Source organism: Apodemus sylvaticus, chromosome 18, assembly GCF_947179515.1.
Source record: "Apodemus sylvaticus chromosome 18, mApoSyl1.1, whole genome shotgun sequence".
In the NCBI taxonomy this organism is placed as follows: Eukaryota; Metazoa; Chordata; class Mammalia; order Rodentia; family Muridae; genus Apodemus; species Apodemus sylvaticus.
In genome coordinates, this window is record NC_067489.1 from 51,162,815 (window position 1) to 51,180,970 (window position 18,156).

The 18,156-nt window shown below is 39.9% G+C and overlaps 1 protein-coding gene across 1 annotated transcript; it reads left to right on the top strand.

Annotated features, from left to right (window-relative positions):
• Positions 1 to 5,371: 5,371 nt before the first annotated feature.
• Aga (aspartylglucosaminidase) lies at positions 5,372 to 16,552 on the top strand. Its single transcript, XM_052162295.1, has 9 exons — positions 5,372 to 5,582; positions 7,348 to 7,501; positions 8,028 to 8,140; positions 9,218 to 9,330; positions 11,103 to 11,214; positions 12,500 to 12,575; positions 13,411 to 13,518; positions 14,248 to 14,381; positions 16,306 to 16,552. The coding sequence occupies exons 1-9, from the start codon at positions 5,456 to 5,458 to the stop codon at positions 16,404 to 16,406; spliced, it is 1,038 nt and encodes a 345-aa protein (XP_052018255.1). The 5' UTR covers positions 5,372 to 5,455; the 3' UTR covers positions 16,407 to 16,552.
• The last annotated feature ends 1,604 nt before the right edge of the window (positions 16,553 to 18,156 follow it).

Below are 18,156 nucleotides of genomic sequence, written 5' to 3' on the forward strand. Positions count from 1 at the left end.
TTCTTTGATTCTTAGGATCTAAATAAGATTGATTCGTAGTCCAAATTTACACTCGGATGAAGTCCAAAGACATTTTAAAAGTTTCTAGAAACTTCAGTGCATTAATTCTCATAGTTACTTGTGCATCCATGCTTCTGTTTCTAGTGTTCAGGTAGTAGCTATACTGACTCAAGAGGAAGGTGAAAGCCCTATGATTTATTAGTTCTTTTTAAAAAGGGAAGGAAAAGGAAAAAACTTGTATTAAGGAGATGGGCTTTTATTTTTGTTCTTTTTGTTTTGGTTTGGTTTTCTGAAAAGGCCAAATGATATCTCTCTGACCAGTGAGAACAAAATAATAGTCTGGAAATTCTTGTACTTACTTGACAAGAAAAGAGAAGTGTGACCTTCCCCAATTCCCTGGCTATAATGCTGCTGTGGGCCTGGACCTTCAGGTTATGCATGTTCACATGACCAGAAAACAACAAAGTTCTGATATGTCAGAGCAGCTCTAACACCTGTTACTTACGGGCTGTGGGGGCAGGGGCAGGTAAAACCCTATTGCTCAAGGCTACCTTCAAGTCAACTGGCATTTGCTACTGAAACGTTAAAGCTGATCAAAGATTCCAGAACTGCAGAAATTGGAAATGGTAAGTGGTATTTCTGAAAAAGAAATATAGTGAGTCACATGTAAAATAATCTCGAATTTGAGTTACTATATGAGTCACTGGGTAAGAACAAAGTATTTGCATAATTTGCATGTAAGATGTGCATTCATAGCTAAGATTATTTCCTCACTTAAATCGTGTTCAGCTAAACAATACAATCTAGTAAATAAGAATTTACGGCAAGACAATGCTACTTTGGAGGTTTACACTTATTGTTGAATTTTTTTTTAAAAAAAAAGTCACATGATACTAAATTTTCAAAGTGATTTTTAATGTGGTAGGAACCTGAAAGGAAATCTAATCTGTTGCCTTGCACCTCTGCTAGAGTAATGGGTCACCTTTTTAGAAAACATCACAGCATTATAAACAGCTTCTATAAAGAACAGGGATCTACTAAATAAAATGATTTACAATATCCTTGTCATAGCAACTTTATTATACCAATGGTCTAGTTTTAGGATTGCAAATTGAAAATATGTTGCACAAAACTTAGCTTGATGGGGAAAAAAAACAGGTAAATACTAACTCAATATTGCACTATCTCAGCCTTTATGCATCATTAAGATGACTTTAAAGGTTAAAAAGTCAAAAGGAAGTGCCTAACTTGAATATGCTACTGATTTGTCAAACCTGGGTTGGCAGGGAGTAGTGACATAACCCAGAAGCATTAACTCAGAGAGGAAGAAACTCCCGAGAATAATAAGATGACATTTCTGGATAATGACTCTAATTACATCCAGAATGTACAATCAGGTATCATTAGGTATTCCTGGATTATCAAAAAAGAATAGATTTAAATTAGAAACACAGTTACCACTATGCTTTGACACCAGCAAAAACCATTACTTACAGCTTCTGAAACTGACGAGAGCAAATGCCAATCAAATAAATAGCCTGTATTTAGATAACCCAGGTAATAGTTCAGTGGGGATTTTTTGGAAAAGAAATTATTATTTCAATGCCAAGTCACGCTTACAGCTTTGAACAAGTAGCAAAACATGGGCATGTTTCTAAAATGGATTTCCCAGCATCTGCTCAAAAGCCGGAGGGGATGGCTTAGTGTTTTAAGCTTCAGATTTGAAATACCTAGACTCCCTGCAAACTACAATGCTAAATCCTCTGTAGAACCACAGCTTCAAATGCTATCAGGAAAGACTCAACTCTCCAGCCTTTAGAGACTGATAAATTGAAAGCCATGAACTTAAGAAGAAAAGGAGGGGAGTTTGCAGCTGCCCACAATTACCACCCTCAACCTTGAACACACACACACACACACACACACACACAACAAAAAAACACATACACACATACACACACATACACATACACACATACACATACATACATACACATACACACAAACACACACATACACACATATGCATACACACACATGTACACAATGCACACATGAACACACTCACACAGACATACACAGGGACAGAGTGAAACAGAGAAAGAGAGAGAGGAGGAGGAGAGAGGAGATGACAGAGACAGAGACAGAGATGGCAATATTTGTAGCAGCTTTTAAGATTCCACTAGAGATTTTATTCTTGGAAAGACATTCCAAGAATAAATGCATTCTTCTCTTATGAATCCAGAAATCTCCCAGTTCTGGTATTCACCAGCCTCATCAACATTAATAATAACTTTCAGACAACTCAAAGTGAACAGAAACTATTTTCAACTCCAATTCAGTGCAGTCAAATTCTGTGTAGTCACTTCAAAATGCATTGTAGGTATCCAGCCAGCTCACAGGTATGTCTGCATTCTATACAGACTGTTCTCTCCAGACACTAATCGATAGATATTTGATGAATGCTAATTAAAACAAAAGCATATTACTTATTATATGAATGTTCTTCTCTCACCTCATTCATTAGAACAAGAGAGAATATTACCTCCACTTCATAGATGAGTAAAGTGTGTCCCTGAAAGACTAAAAGATCTAGCTAGATCTGCCATGTGGTTGTCCAAAGTTTTAAAATTCAGGCCTTGAGGCCTGAGATATTATTATAAGAATGTTTTCCTTTGTAACACAGACATTTTACCAAATAGAACTAAGTGGTGCATTCTAAGCTTGAATAAAAATAATCATATAGATTTTATATCTTTTGAAATCAATAGCCATGTATATCTGTTACATGTAATTAATTATTGAAATAAGAAATGAGGTAGATACTAAGAAAACAGCAGGCTATTTTTACAAGCCCACTATTGTTACAGATGTTCATTTAATTTAGAAGTACATCAAAATCAAGCAAAGGGAATTAAAGAGCAAAGAGAAATCAGGTCTGAACTATTCACCAAGTAGCTAAAAAGAAGTAATAGTTATACAGAAGCAATCCAACTATCCAAAATAATCTAATGTCCTCAGGATGTAGGATGTAGCTGTAGCAATTTTTCTAGGCATACACAAAATGAACTCACCAAGAACCACAGTGGCTCAGTTCCACAACAGCCAACAAAGATGGTGTATATTTTGAGATTGCACATTATTTTAAGTACAAATGCCCACAGACACATTGAGACTTTCAAATATTCCTGCTACAATATAGTTTAGGAATTTAATTTTATCTTTCTTGAGCAAGTGTGTGTGTGTGTGTGTGTGTGTGTGTGTGTGTGTGTGAGTGTGTGAGTGTGTGAGTGTGTGTGAGAGAGCAGAGAGAGACAGACAGACAGACAGACAGACAGAGACATGCAGAGGGACACAGACACAAAGAGAGACAGAGAATATTGGCTAAGTTACATCCCTAATGGGTACAATTTACAAGGTTTTAAGATTTAGAAAAACTTGACATTTAAGTCGCATTTCCTTCAAGCTCAGAGATTCTAAGGCCTAGAAATATTATTATAAAATATATTATATATTATAAGTTATAAAAAATAACTGTTTATATTTGGGGGTGAGACAGGGATGTTAATATTATAAAATCCAAAACAGAAGCATCAGGTCTTCTTGAAGTAAATAAACATTGATCACGTGTTGTTTTTAACATCCTTGTTTGAGCTGTCCTTAAGAAAATACATACTCTCTACAGACTAAAAGCTTTATCAGTTTTTTTGAAGTTTCATCATTCTCAGCAAGGAAAGGAAAATTAGATCCCAAGAGGGAGCCCCCACCCTTATTTTGTTCTGTTAAATTTGCCTGCCTTGCTTTCCTGCCTCTGTACGAGTCTAGGTTCTTTCAGCTGGAGAAATTATATCGCCCAAAACGCATTGCAGGAACCGTGATCAATTTTCCATGTATTATATTTTATAATTCTTGAAGGCATGTCTCGGTTCTTTGAACTTATAAATAACAACTCAGGTGCTATGGAAAATTAATTCCGAAGACAATAAGTGTTTTCCTTGCTTTCTTATTCCGTTCCATCCATCTTCCCCATCTCACCTAGCGCGAGCTTTATGCTCATTAGCACAGCACAAATAGTTTGGTCCTCCTCCAAAACCCCATAGAAGGATCATGTGTCGTTTCTTTTTAATTACACCTAACTTTTTAATAGCACTTCCCTGCCTGGGGATAATTCTAGGATATCTTATGCTGTTTAAATTGCGGATTCAGTTTCCATGCAATAAGAACCTTGAAGAGTTTCTAAGCCTCACGACTCCCACCTAGTTCATATTTTATCACTCCGGATAGATTTATAGATGCTCTTTAAAATTATGTCTTCTTTCTGCTACGTGGACAAGCATCCCAGGGTCCCAATGGGATTACTGGTCCATGCTCACACATCTGCACAGCAAGTGAATTATCAAAATGAGCAGCCGGTGCCATGCATGTAAAGCTCCCATTTCTCCTTTTATTCAAACATTTATTTAGTACTTAATGGTGCCAGGCATAAAGATAAAATAAAATACCTTCCGAAAAGAATGGAATTAGGCTTCTTGGCTGGAGGCAAGGAATCTGCACTTCAGTGGGCAATGTCGTAGCTATGTTTCTGTTTGCCCAGCGTGTCCTTTCCCTCCAGCTCAGGGATTTGTAACGAAAGGACGTCCTACAAAAGCCTGTGGTGAAGAAATGAAGTGAAGTGTGTGTGTGTGTGTGTGTGTGTGTGTGTGTCCAAAATGCCTCGAACGAACTAGGTCCTAAGCAAGAGCAAGTTACCTGTACTCCACAGTCATTTTAACATTTTAAGGAAATCCAGGGTGTAGTTGAGATCTGGCCGACTGCCTGCCTTTAATCTGCAGTTCAGAGGGCACATGCATAAAACTCAAAACAGTATCTTATCAGTTATCTGAGTTTTCAAGCGTCCTGCAACTAGGGTCGCATAAATTTTTCATTCATTTTCAGTAAGGTCGATATCCCTTTATAAATGGGTTAAGCACTAAAAGTACTAATAGTATACATGTATCTTTGCAAAAAAAGAACTAAAAAGAGGTCCGCAGACCAAACCACTAAAGAACCTCAGTATCAGATTTAAAAAAGAAAAGAGAGGGACAAAAGAAAAGAAAAAGAAAAGAAAGAAAAGAAAAGAATGAAAAGAAGAGAAGAGAAAAGAAAAAGAACGAAAAGAGAACAGAAAAGAGGACAGAAAAGAAAAGAAAAAAGAAAAGAAAGAAAAGGAAAGGAAAAGAAAAGGAAACAAAAGAAAAGGAAAGGAAAAGAAAAGAAAAGAAAAGAAAAGAACAGAACAGAACTTCAGGGACCCACAGAAGGCCTCATCTCGCGAGACTTGAGGGAGTTGGGGACGAGACCAAAGGGAATCACGAGCTTCCTGATCTGAGCTGGTCGAGACCTTTCTCGCGTTGGTAGACTGGACGCGCGCGGCCGACCGGGACCTTTTTCACGCTGCCCGGCGGGGCGCTCTGCTATGGCGCGGAAGTCGAATCTGCCTTTGCTTCTCCCGCTGCTCGTGCTGGGTATGCCCCTGGTGCGGGACTCCAGCCCTCTGCCCCTGGTCGTCAACACTTGGCCGTTTAAGAATGCCACCGAAGCAGGTGCGGAGCGGCAGCCCGGGGTGGGTGGCTGCAGTGTGCGAGCTCCTCCGTGCAGGAAGCTGCACTGGGGCCCTAGCATTATGGGAGCTGCAGAGAGCCTGCTGCAGAAGTCCAGGTCTCCTTTTCGTCCTCTAACTGCATCTCTGCCTTTGCACCTGACCCCCTCTGTCCTCCCTGCCACTACTGCATTTTGGATCTGAATTATTGTTTTCCTTTCCGCACCACCTTGTCTGGCCTCTAACCCTGGGGCCTCTTGACTTTACTTCTACAGTGTCATCTGCCTTACTTTTTGTGGCAATCTTTTGCCTTGAAGTTTTAAGTTTTCTTCCACAGGACACTTCTTATGAAAGCCTCCTTCCTGTTTCTCCCGTGTCTTCTGGATTCCAGTTTAGGAAACAATTGATAATAGGAATATATATATATGGAGAGAGAGAGAGAGAGAGAGAGAGAGAGAGAGAGAGAGAGAGAGAGAGAGAGAGGGGGGGGGAGAGAGAGAATGAATCAGTGTTTGTCACACTGCACTGTTCTTGTCACCTACGCATTGAAATTGACCTCAGAGTGTCTTAGGATTGTACATTAGTGCTCCCAACCCTGTCACCCTTCAGACTGCTGTCACATTAAATGTCTGTGGATACAGTTGGATCCAGAATCCAGTGCAGGAAATCTGTATCTTGTAGGGAATACATAGGAAGCAGAGAAAGTGAGAAATCAGACCTAGAAAGAGACCCCCAACAATAAGGAAACAAAAACCAGCATTATATGCGGGGTATGATGCTGTGTAAGTCGCTAGTATTGAAGTTGCAGAGAGATATCTTTTTTTTTATATTTTTATTTTCTATATTCTTTTTTTACATTCCAAATGATTTCCCCTTTCCCGGATCCCCTCTCCATATCTTAAGACCAGTCTTCAAGGAAGTATATGGAAAACATCTGTCCTTTCAAGACCTACCCACTGGATAGTCACAGAACACTGCAAAACACAAACAAGAAACGTGGACACCTTCGCAAAATGACTTTTCAAAACTGGGCAGCTTCTGAAATACACTGTGTGGCCTTGAATGAATGACTTCATTCATGTCTATTCTTTTCTTCTGAAAATGAGAATTATAATTATATTATATCAAAGCTGCATGAAGATGAGATTAATTCCCCTACATGAAGTCATTTGTCGTTGTGATATTCTGCTGAGGCTTGCTGTGATACTTGTTCTCAATGAGAGTGGGAGACGTGCATATCTTAGTAATCTAATGAGTGACATATGCCTGTAATTTCAGCTCTCAACTAGCTGTGGTAGAAAGACCCAGACTTCCAGACATGCCTAGGTTGTATGTGGCTTTTCATTTGGGCTTAGGGCTAGATAGCAAGACCCTGTCTCACAAAATGAGAAAAACAGTAATAAAGCAATGTTAGCCTGTAATTGAAAATACTTTAAAGTTCAACTGTCTCCAAATAGTTTCAGTTATCTCTCTTAAAGATGACATATTTGTTACACAGAGAAAAATAGTTACTGATAAGTTTTTTAAATATTCAGTTTCCACTAAGAGCCAACATCTTGGAATCCTTTATAATAACTACCCATATAATTTTGCCTGTGCTTTTGTCCCATTTGGTAAAATAACTTGTTAAAATTTCAGCTTAACGGTATAAATGTTACAAAAAAAAAAAAAAAAACAAACAACCTTAGACATCTCAAACTGTTCTTGGCTTGTTGCATTTCACATTGAAAAATATATGACTGTAAATCAGCACTATTGGAATTTAACAGCATGGCGGACATTAGTATCTGGAGGTTCGGCCCTGGATGCAGTGGAGAATGGCTGTGCTATGTGTGAGAAGGAGCAGTGTGATGGTACTGTTGGCTTTGGAGGAAGTCCTGATGAATTTGGGGAAACCACCCTGGATGCCATGATCATGGATGGGTAAGGACTTGTCTTTGTACTTTCCTGTCAGGTTGGCTCATATTCAGAGCAGGCTGGAAGGTTGCATGGATATGAGCATCAGTCAGAACTCCTGGCTTGGGGGATTCTCCCTTCCAAAACAAAGAGTTAACAGAAAAAAGAAAATAAAGCTGAAAGGTCATCCTGCTACTCAGGATCACAGAAAAGTAGGTGGTTAAGTAGCTTTGGCCAACGAGAACCCTGAGATACAGAACTGGGCCTGTGACCCATTTATTTACTGCCATCTGCAGATGGTGTGGTCTCAGTGACCCCAGCCGGAAGACCTCCGTAAAAGCCATGTTTAAAATAACGTGTTGGGATATACACTAAGTTGACTTCTCATTCTTGAATTTTGTCTGTGGGAATCCATGAACTTTACGGGTGGTTTTCATTTCTGTGTTGGGATGGAGTTGAGCCTTCAACATATTGCAGCTTGGAGAAATGCAATTTTATGTTCAAGTACCAACAGGAAATACCTTCGTAAATCTTTCACGCCCTTGCTTTCCAGCACTGCCATGGATGTGGGAGCAGTGGGAGGCCTTAGAAGAATTAAAAATGCAATTGGCGTGGCACGGAAAGTCCTGGAGCATACCACACACACGCTTTTAGTGGGCAACTCAGGTATATTTTAAAACCATACCAAAATTCTGTTCTAGTCTTTTTGTCTATTGCCACTGAAAAAAGAAAAAAAATGAACGAATGAATAAATGAACAAATGAATAAAAGAAAGAAAAAAGAAAAGGAAAGAAAAGAACTGTGATATAGAGAGCAAAGAAGACTTAAGTTCAAATTCCTGCTGTTCTAGTTCATCAACAGTAACTGGATAGGTCACTTCTGAATCTTGCTTAGTCTTTAAGACAAGCGTATTGTAAACAATACGTTATTCTCTGTCACTGAACGATTGCTGCTACTGAAGCAGGATTTCCATCAGTTCCCTTCCTGTGTTGTGTTTCTATAGATCCAAGACCCAGGGGGCGCGTTTATAAAGAGACAGTAGTACCAAAAAGAGATTGCAGTGACCATGTCACTTAAGTCTTTTCCGGGTTCTATTGCAGAAGGTCTTAATGTAGCCTATGATAAAGAAAAAATATATTAATGGTTTATTTCTGTAGTAATCTTAATAGGCTTGGCCTAGAACTGCAGACTATCTGCAAAGGATGGCTTTTAGTGTTGGAAATCCATTTGTGTGTCTGGTTCTTTTCACTCTAGTTAAAATTCTGTGTCAGAGAAAAGTATGCGCTCTGGAAGGCTGTAGTTGTTCAAAGTAGAAGGGAAAGATAACGAAGTGAAGCAGGAAAGGCAGTGTGTACACAACCTGAAGGTCTCCAGTGGATCAATAATGGGAAAGACACAAGAAATACACAAACCAAAGGTCTCCCACAGAATAGTCGTGGGGAAGACACAGGGATACACAACCCAAAGGTCTACAATGGATCAATGATGGGAAAGACACAGAAATACACAACTCAGAGTTCTCCAGTGAATCATTCATGGGGGAGACCCAGGGAAGCTGAACATGCAGAAACCACCCCCTTAAGCTTGCTTGTATGCACAGATTCCTTTGCAAGCCTGGGTACCTCCGTCCTCAGATGGCTTTCCATGCCCCGTGGGACTGACAGCTGACCCACAGTGACTCTAGTACATGCATTTTGTTTCAAAAACAACTCATGAGCTTACACTGTCCTCTTTCTTCTCCAGCCACCAAGTTTGCCGAAAGTATGGGGTTTCCTAAGGAGGACTTGTCTACCAACACCTCGAGAGCTCTTCATTTAGACTGGCTCTCTCGAAATTGTCAGCCAAACTATTGGAGAGTATGTATGTAAATTCAACTTTAAAAAAGCCAATTTCTTGAAACTGCTCGGTGATCCCCTTGGTCCTCTTTTGCCTGTGTTGATTAGTGTCCTGGTCACTTACTAGGACCAGTGGTATATGTTGACTCTGAGTGTGCCCATTTTTCACACATCCATCTCAGCCTCTGAGGTTAATAACTCCTGCTTTCTGGCAGTAACCTGTAAGGTCAAGGTTTGCCTGGAACCATTGAACTGACACCATCAACACTCTTTTACTTGTTTTTCCTGGGAACAAAATCAGTAGCCTAGAATATTTCTTAAATGTTATCCATGTGAAATATATCTACTATATTGCAATGCTTTGGCTAGAAGATTTGCAGTTTAGTACCTACTTTGTCACTAGTGGGATCATTTTTTCTGGAGTAAGAATTTTAGCATAAATCAGTTTGGCTTTGCCACACCTCCATGGAACATCTTAGTCCCTAATCTCTTTCTTCCTCTAATCCTACTAACCAAGGCTTAGCTCGTTCTTCAAAAAACAGCCAACTCTAAACATGGTATATAATCTTCTGCGGTCTGAGCAGAATGAGCATCCCTAAAGGAAAACTCTGAACTTGGAAACACTTTCAGCACCAACTTGATGTCACAGGTACAAGCATGACAGGCCATGCCTCCTCATGCAGTGCATTGCAACCAAACCACAAATGCAACTAAAAACCTGTACAATTGTCCTCAGAGTAATTATAGAGATACGTAAAACATGGGTGAGTTGTGTGCTTACACTGGGATCCATCTGTGAGCTATCTCATGTACCTATAAAAACTGGCTTAATAGCCAAGGTATTCCGACAAGGGGTGCTCAGCTTGTGTTTAGTGCTTATCTTGGCCTGGTGGTGGTGGTGGTGGTGGTGGTGGTGGTGGTGGTGGTAGTGGTGCATGCCTTTAATCCCAGCAGCTAGGAGGCAGAGGCAGGCAGATCTCTGAGTCTTAGGCCTACCTTAGACTGGTCTTCAGAGCTAGTTCCAGGACAGCCAGGCTTACACAGAAACCTCACCTCGTCTCAAAAAAAAAAATAAGAAATAAACAAGTTCTTATCTAAATACCAATCTGTTCAAACGACCTACATTTATTGGCATATTCCTATACTTTTAATATTTAACAGAATCTTGCACTGCCACTGTTAGAATGGCTGCGGCCACAGTGGGCCAGCTCATGGCCCACAGGCTCCATGAAGCTAAGATGAGCGGTGTCCAACACAAACTTAGAAAATTCTTTAAAACCTCCCATTCTGTGCGGTGTCGTGTTGGTTCATTGTAACACGAGTGAGCAGTTATAACTGTTGTACATAAATGTCGCAGCTGACAGTGTCATGTCTCTGTGTCAAAGTCGGATACTTTATAAACCAAGATTAAAAGTAAGCTTGCTTTTAAAACAGATTTTACTTGAAGTCTCACAATTCGTCACCTCAGAGCCATATTCTGACAGGTACAGGTCAGGCTGGGTACTTCTTTTGAGATCAACATATAATTTCTAAAAACTGTACGCCTGGCATTGTTCTGAGGCTTTCTGTATGGAAAGGTGGTGTCTGGTGGTAGTAAGGTCTCTGTACATGCTCTTCTGAACCACAGTGAGTAATTTTGAGAACCATCTATTTTCACATAAGATTAAGCTAACTTTTGACTTCTGAGTTATTGATGTCTTTCTGTTTGCTTCTAGTGGTTAGCAATCATACACAATGATTTGCCTGTTTCTAAAACATCCTTTTAAACCAAAAATCTGGAATCTTGTTTACAGAACGTTATACCAGATCCTTCAAAATACTGTGGACCCTACAAACCATTTGGTTTCTTAGAGCAGAGTAATCCTGCCTACAAAGAAGTGGATATTCACGGTCATGATACTATTGGTAATTCACTTTTTACGCAATTTTATTGATTATTTTACTTAATGACCTTCCACAGCTCATACACATTTTCACTCATGTGACAGGAATTAGCCTGCTTTCATTATTTTAACTTCCAGGTAAATACCCCATTGGTATATGTGCCTCTTTCTCACTATATGTACATGCACATTTATACATACATAGTAAACCTTAAAACATAAATTCATATATATGTTATATAAATAAATAAATATAAATGTCATTTTATATTAGCATCTATATACAGTTTTGTAATTACTTATATAAAAACACCAAATATCCAGTGGCTATTAAAATGTTTATTATCCAATCATTAACATTTAATGCTTTGGTTATTTTATGTAATTTGCTATACAAAATAATCTGTAATCATTTTTCTAAGCTATAATGTCCGCAGTTTTTCTTAATCAAAATGAATGATTTTACTGGAAATTGCCCTTGAAAACATACTAAAAGTAACTGGTAGATTTGAATATTAAGAATATGAGGGGGGTTTTGGTTTTGGTTTGGTTTGTTTGGTTTTTTGGTTTTGTTTTTAGAGCTTTATTGTAGAAAAGTAGAGGGGGGGTAGAGACGTAGAAGCTGGCCATGGCCACATGGAGGGGGCAGGGGAAGGGAATGGGGAGAGAGGGGGAGCAGGGGGAAAGAGACAGAAACAGGAGAGCCTTTTTTGGTTTTTTTTTTTTTTTTTTTTTTTTTTGGTTTGTGGGGTTTTGTCCAATAATACTATGAAATCCGGTCATTAACATCCATAGTATTATACCACTGATACAGTTTTCAGCTGTTAATTTTTCCTGTTCTTCAACATATAATTAATAAGACAACATACTTTATTTTTCTTAATGGAGTCAGTATGTAAAAACACACTACCATAGACGTTTATAAACAATAGAAAGTTATTTCTCACAGTTTTTGATGTGGAAAATTCAGAGATGCAGACAGTGACAGATTCCTTGTCTGCTGCAGTCTCATTTTCTGGCTCAGAGGTGGTATGTCTAGTTCCCTGGGTCTCTTGTATTAATCCCAGTAATTAGAGCATTGCCCCCAGCAACCACCCCACCTGCCCACAGTCCCCTCCTAAGTCCATCACATTATGGAGATAAAATACTGAGGGGTTATACATATATGTATACATATACATATATATATATATATATATATATATATATCCCTCATACAGTAGCAGTCCTCAGTTGATCCATTGTGTGGATGTATTTAAGGGATATGCTGGGTACTCACATTGTCTGTTTTGTTTTTTAATCTCTAGGCATGATTGTCATCCATAAGATGGGACATACTGCTGCAGGCACATCAACAAATGGTTTAAAATTCAAAATACCTGGGTTAGTGTCTCCCCAAGAACAGATTTCTCAAACATGTATCAAATGTAAAACAATGTATGCCAAGGCTCGTGCAGAATGCCAAGGATAAAATGAAATGCTAACCTCACAGATAAATGTGGAAGAAAACATATTAGCATATGCTAATGGTAAGAGCAAGACAGGTACTCCAGGAAAAAACCACACAGTATCCCCTGGAGCTCCCAGGGACTAAATCACCAACCAAAGAGTATACATGAAGGGACCCATGGCTCCAGATTCTTTCGCAGCAGAGGATGGCCTTGTTGGTCATCAAAGGGAGGAGAAGCCCTTGGTCCTGAGAACTCTAGATGCCCTAGCATATATATATATATACATATACATATATATATGCCAGGGCAAGGAAGCAGGAGTGGGTGGACTGGGGAGCAGGGGGAGGAGGGATGGGTTAGGGGATTTTTCGGGTGGAGAGGGAACCAAGAAAGGGGACAACATTTGAGATGTAAATACATTACTTAAAACCCAGAGATCTGCTGTACACATGAAACTACATTTAGTAATAATTTCTTTTTTCTGTTAGCCACCCTCCAATGTCAGGAAAACAGTGTTTTAATCTGTTTCTAAGAATTCAGTTTTGTTGCAGTGCAAATCTATCTGAAAGCAAAGTCATAGATGAACATTGCTCTTTGAAAACCTTAATTGCAAAGCAAACAGAAAATGTGTTCTGGTGAAGAATTAACCTGAAACAGTAGCCAGCAGCTGGGCGGGAATAGCGCCCAATCTTGAGAAACTGCTGACACCATGATTTAGTTGGCATTAGGTTTCCTACACTAAATTTTTATGTTGTCTATTCACAAAGTCGTGTAGGAGATTCACCAATCCCTGGAGCTGGAGCCTATGCTGATGACACGGCTGGAGCAGCTGCAGCCACTGGAGATGGTGACACACTCCTGCGCTTTCTGCCAAGGTGGGACTTCTTACCTTTGTAAATTTCCGAGGTCCTTGGAAGAGACATGTAATTGCAAGACAGACAGGATATCTGTAGTGTGTTGTCCAAATTCATGGGGGGACGGGCAGTTATTTTTTCTTGTTTTTGTTGGTTTTATCTGTTTATTTTTGATTTTTGTTGTTGTCATTTGGTTTGGTTTGGTTTTGCTGGTTGGCTTGTGATCTTTCCCTTGAGTCATCTTTATCCTGTGATGTGAAACGTGTCCCACCTTGCTGCCCAGAGGAGAATGCTAATGATCTGCTTAAGGAGGTGATACAAGGTCACAGTGAGATGATTGGAAGAGTAGAGATTGGAGTGAGGCACTGTGTGCAGTTAATAGCTACATGTGTGTAATTTGAACACATACAGTGTTTCCCCTGTGATTATAGCTTTTCTTTGTGCAAATATAACCACTCTTTGTGATTTTTGGCTGTTATTGCTAAAGTGACAGTTTCCTTAGCCAAAGCCAAAAATAATAGTCTTCATCTGAAAATAATGGTGGATGACTTGAATAGACAACTTTGTGGCAGGGTTTGCTTGCCTTGGTAGTAAGGCTGGATAGCAATTACTGACTTGTATTCATTTGTAGGTATTATGCTAGAAGTGAAAATATGGTTGTGTCTGATTTTCTGATGTCAACCTAGCCTAATGTGGAGTTAGCGGTTACTCTGTTCTGTGATATTAAGCTGTCCCCTCTGTTTATATTAGCTACCAAGCTGTAGAATATATGCGAGGAGGAGATGATCCAGCCATAGCTTGCCGAAAAGTGATTTCAAGAATTCAGACATACTATCCAGATTTCTTTGGAGCTGTTATATGTGCCAATGTGACAGGAAGTTATGGTAAGTTAGATGTGTTTTTATTTGAGTGACTTTGCAAGTGAACATGCTTCTATCCAAGCACATTCTACACTATCTTCTATATAAAAAGGGAGTCTGTAAAAGTTAGGTAGGTTCCAAGTGCATGTCAGTTGATGATCTGTCAATTACAGTATAGCATTGAAATATAGACCTAAACGCTCTTTTGTTCGACTGCGGGGAGTCCAGATAGTCTTCTGCTGCAGCTCTTATCTTTTGCATCTATCCTAAAAGTTTAGTTTGGGCTGGAGGGCGTGTCAATGGGCAGATTTAGTCAAAAGCTTTTACTGGTTAGAGATAGTGGGGATAAATTAATCCCCCTTACTTCTTTCTCTTGCATTAAAACATCTCAGTCATTTCAGTTTTCTTGGTGCTCTGAAGAACAGACACTTGCTAGAGACTCAGCCAGACGGGCCAGCAGACTCGTTCTGGCACTGCTAGTGCCATGTCTTTTCTGCGCTTCCTTACGAGCCCGCAGAGTGTAGAAGGTCAGCCTCTGCGGATTCCCATCACTGAGCCTTCAGATGGAGACGACGCACAGCCTCCTGATCAATAGAGCTTATTAGGCTAGACTGCTCACTGCTCTTCTTTGATCTTTTACTTCCCACACTTTTGTATTTGAAGAACTTGTTTGAAGAATGCCTAATTCTTTTTTAAGTTCTAAGACATAAAAGTCAAAGTTATGGGTGGGGGGGGATGCTTTATGTATCAAATAAGGCAGTTTAATGATTCCCTCTTAACAGATAAGCCACCAAAGGCTCAAATTTACATTTAGCAGGGTGGGAAGATACTAATTATCTAGCTATATGAATTAAAAGTTGACTGCTTCTAATAAAGTCATGACAGAAGGACCTCTCCCCCTGCAGGTATGAACAGAAACTGAACTCAGACAGAAAGCAGATTGACTAATAACTCTTCTTGCTTTTCACAAGAGCGAATGAGCAGGGGGAAAGGGATGCAATGTTGTGGGAAGGGCTTCTAGGTAAGAGAATGTTCTAGTAGCTAGGAAAATAAAAAATTTGCTTTGTTTTTTTTCTATGAAAGGGATTGAAAGAGCAAAATAATAGCAGCGATAGCACGCGTATGGGCGGGGCATCAGCTCTTTGATGTTCAAGGGGATCAATTAGGTCTGGAGCAATGGCTCAGAAGTTAAGAGCGCTTGTTCTTTTCTTTCATCAGTTGGTTAATTTATTAACACTACATCCTGATCAAGGCTTCCCCTGTCTGCTCTCCTCCCAGTCTCTCCCTCTCACTTCTTCACCCACCCTCCTCATTTTCTCCCATGGGTATCAACCTGCCTTGGCACATCAAGTTGTAATAGGACTACTTGCATCTTCTCCTATTGAGGGTCAACAAGACTGCCTAGTTAGGGGAAAGGGATCCAAAGGCAGGCAACAGAGTTCTAGGCAGCCCCCGCTCCTGCTGTTATGGGTTCCATATGAAGACCAAGCTATACATTTGTTACATATATGTTGAGGGTGGGGGCTAGGTCTGTCCCACTCATGAAGAGCACTTGTTCTTGTATAAGACCTACACACGTACTTGAGGTTCCCAGTACCCACACAGTGGCTCACAACCATCTGTTCTCCAGTTCCAGAGTGGCTGCCTCCTTCAGACCTCCTTGACACCAGGCACAGGTGCAGTGTGCATACACATACATGCAGAGAAGCACTTAGCACATAAAATAATTTTTAAAAGGCTCTAATTAGCTTATCCTCCTTTTCTTCCATGATTTTTAATTACTGTCTACTACAAAGGTAGGAAGGAAGGGATATATATACATATGTATTGGATATTGGTATGCAGCATATGCAGTGTCACATGCCTCAGCAATGTCTACACCACTGTTCTCTTCATTGGTTCTCAGTTCCTGCCTCCTATAACCCTTACCTATCTCTTTTGGCTCAAGGTGCTGCTTGCAACAGACTTCCAACATTTACTCAATTTAGTTTCATGGTGTATAATTCTCTACACAGTCAGCCAACTGAAGAGAAAGTAGACTGCATCTAATCTTTGTTTGTCAACCTGTGTATTTGAAGAGGAAAGACATGAAGGTTTGAAAAGTCGCTCGCTGACATTATGGAGTAGTCTGCATTTCTTTCAAGTTCTTGTGTACATAAAGTGCAAAAATAAATTATGCTGTAGTTATTTCTGTATCTACATCCTTATTTGTTTATTTTTATTTAAGGTCTGGTTTACCAGTTCAGAATGAATATACACACATATATGATACATATTTTTAAACTTTAAGTGATATTTGAATCTCTGATCAATGTGATGAGTAACTTCTACTCCGGGGTTCTATTTTCATAATGCTATAGAAAATAAAAGATCTGTAACTGAGGACTCGGAGGACAGAAGCTTGCCAGGTCCCAGAGAAGCAGTAACATTATCTCAGCAGATTAGACCTACTTGAATTTCTGAAGTTACAGTGGTATGCCTCTTACCAATTATCATTAGCTTTTACCGAGTGTTCTCTAAGATCTCAAAGCAGAAATAATACTATTAAAATATATGGATTTTGTACTATACATTATGAAAAACCAATGAGTGTTTAGTTGCTTTTCATTGGATTTCTCTTTGAAGGAACACTGAGTAGGTGAATATTGTTGCTACACAAAAATCTCTGATCTTTTGGCAACCAATACTCAGTATTGATCATTACTTTTGAAAATCATTTAGGTCTGCAGTTAGAAGATATCAGTAAGTGTGCTGTCTAGGTTGGCATTATTTCCCAAATTCCCATGTCTCCTACCCATGCCAGACAAGTACAAAGATACTGTATGTGTAGTTTCTCAGCATTATCACTTAATTCAGAATCATCATTGCATTAGTCCACAATTGTTGATAAGTTGAATGCATTATATTGTTGTCACACCTTAATATGTAGGGTATGCAGTACTGTGTTACCAAACAGGCATAAGAAATAGTAAGGGAAGCTCAGAATTGGGAAGGAACAGCAGGAGTGGAAACATTACCTACCTGCCTCTCCCTGCTCAGGAACTCATATCCACAACACCACACTGAGGGCCATGGACACTGGGTCACTTAACACCTGGAGTTCTCCACGCTAGTGAGGTATCTAGGTAGCTTGAGCTTTCAGCCAATGAGCTTCGCTTTCTGGGCATTCCTTCCCACAAAGAGTATTTTATCCATGATTCACCCAAAGTAAAGTGTAGGCATTTGTATCCACCATCAAATAAACCAGTATGAACAAGCAAGGCTCGTCACAGAGTTCCTTCATTAAGGATCGCTGCACAGAAGGCCTTCCTCTTAAAAGAGCTGTGCCCAAAACACCTGAGGAAGGCCTTCTCCCTTCCATGTTCTGCGGGTTCTGCGGGTTCTGCTTGTTCTGGGCCCCGCCTCCTCTCTATTTGGTGTGCAGATGCCGGGAGGGGAAGGTACACTGGTGAACCACCCTCAGCAACACCCCTGGTCATGACTCCGTGGCACAGCATTTTTCCCAGACTCCACTATTTGCCCCTCTGGTCCAGCAATGGAGAAGATAGACCGTGCACCGCAGATTCAGACTTCATTCTCCCTCCTGAGCAGCCACATGCTGGAGGAGCACCCCCTGTGGAGAAGCACAACATGGTACCGCATTAATACTGTTTTGTTTTATAATATACACAACTTGGTACTTACTGTGAGTTCCCTGTTGACAGTTACCCATGTCTTTGTTCTCAGACCATCCTATCTATGAAAATTGTTTGGGAAGCCATTTTTAAATGCTCCACCAGCCCAGAGTTTGCTGGACTTA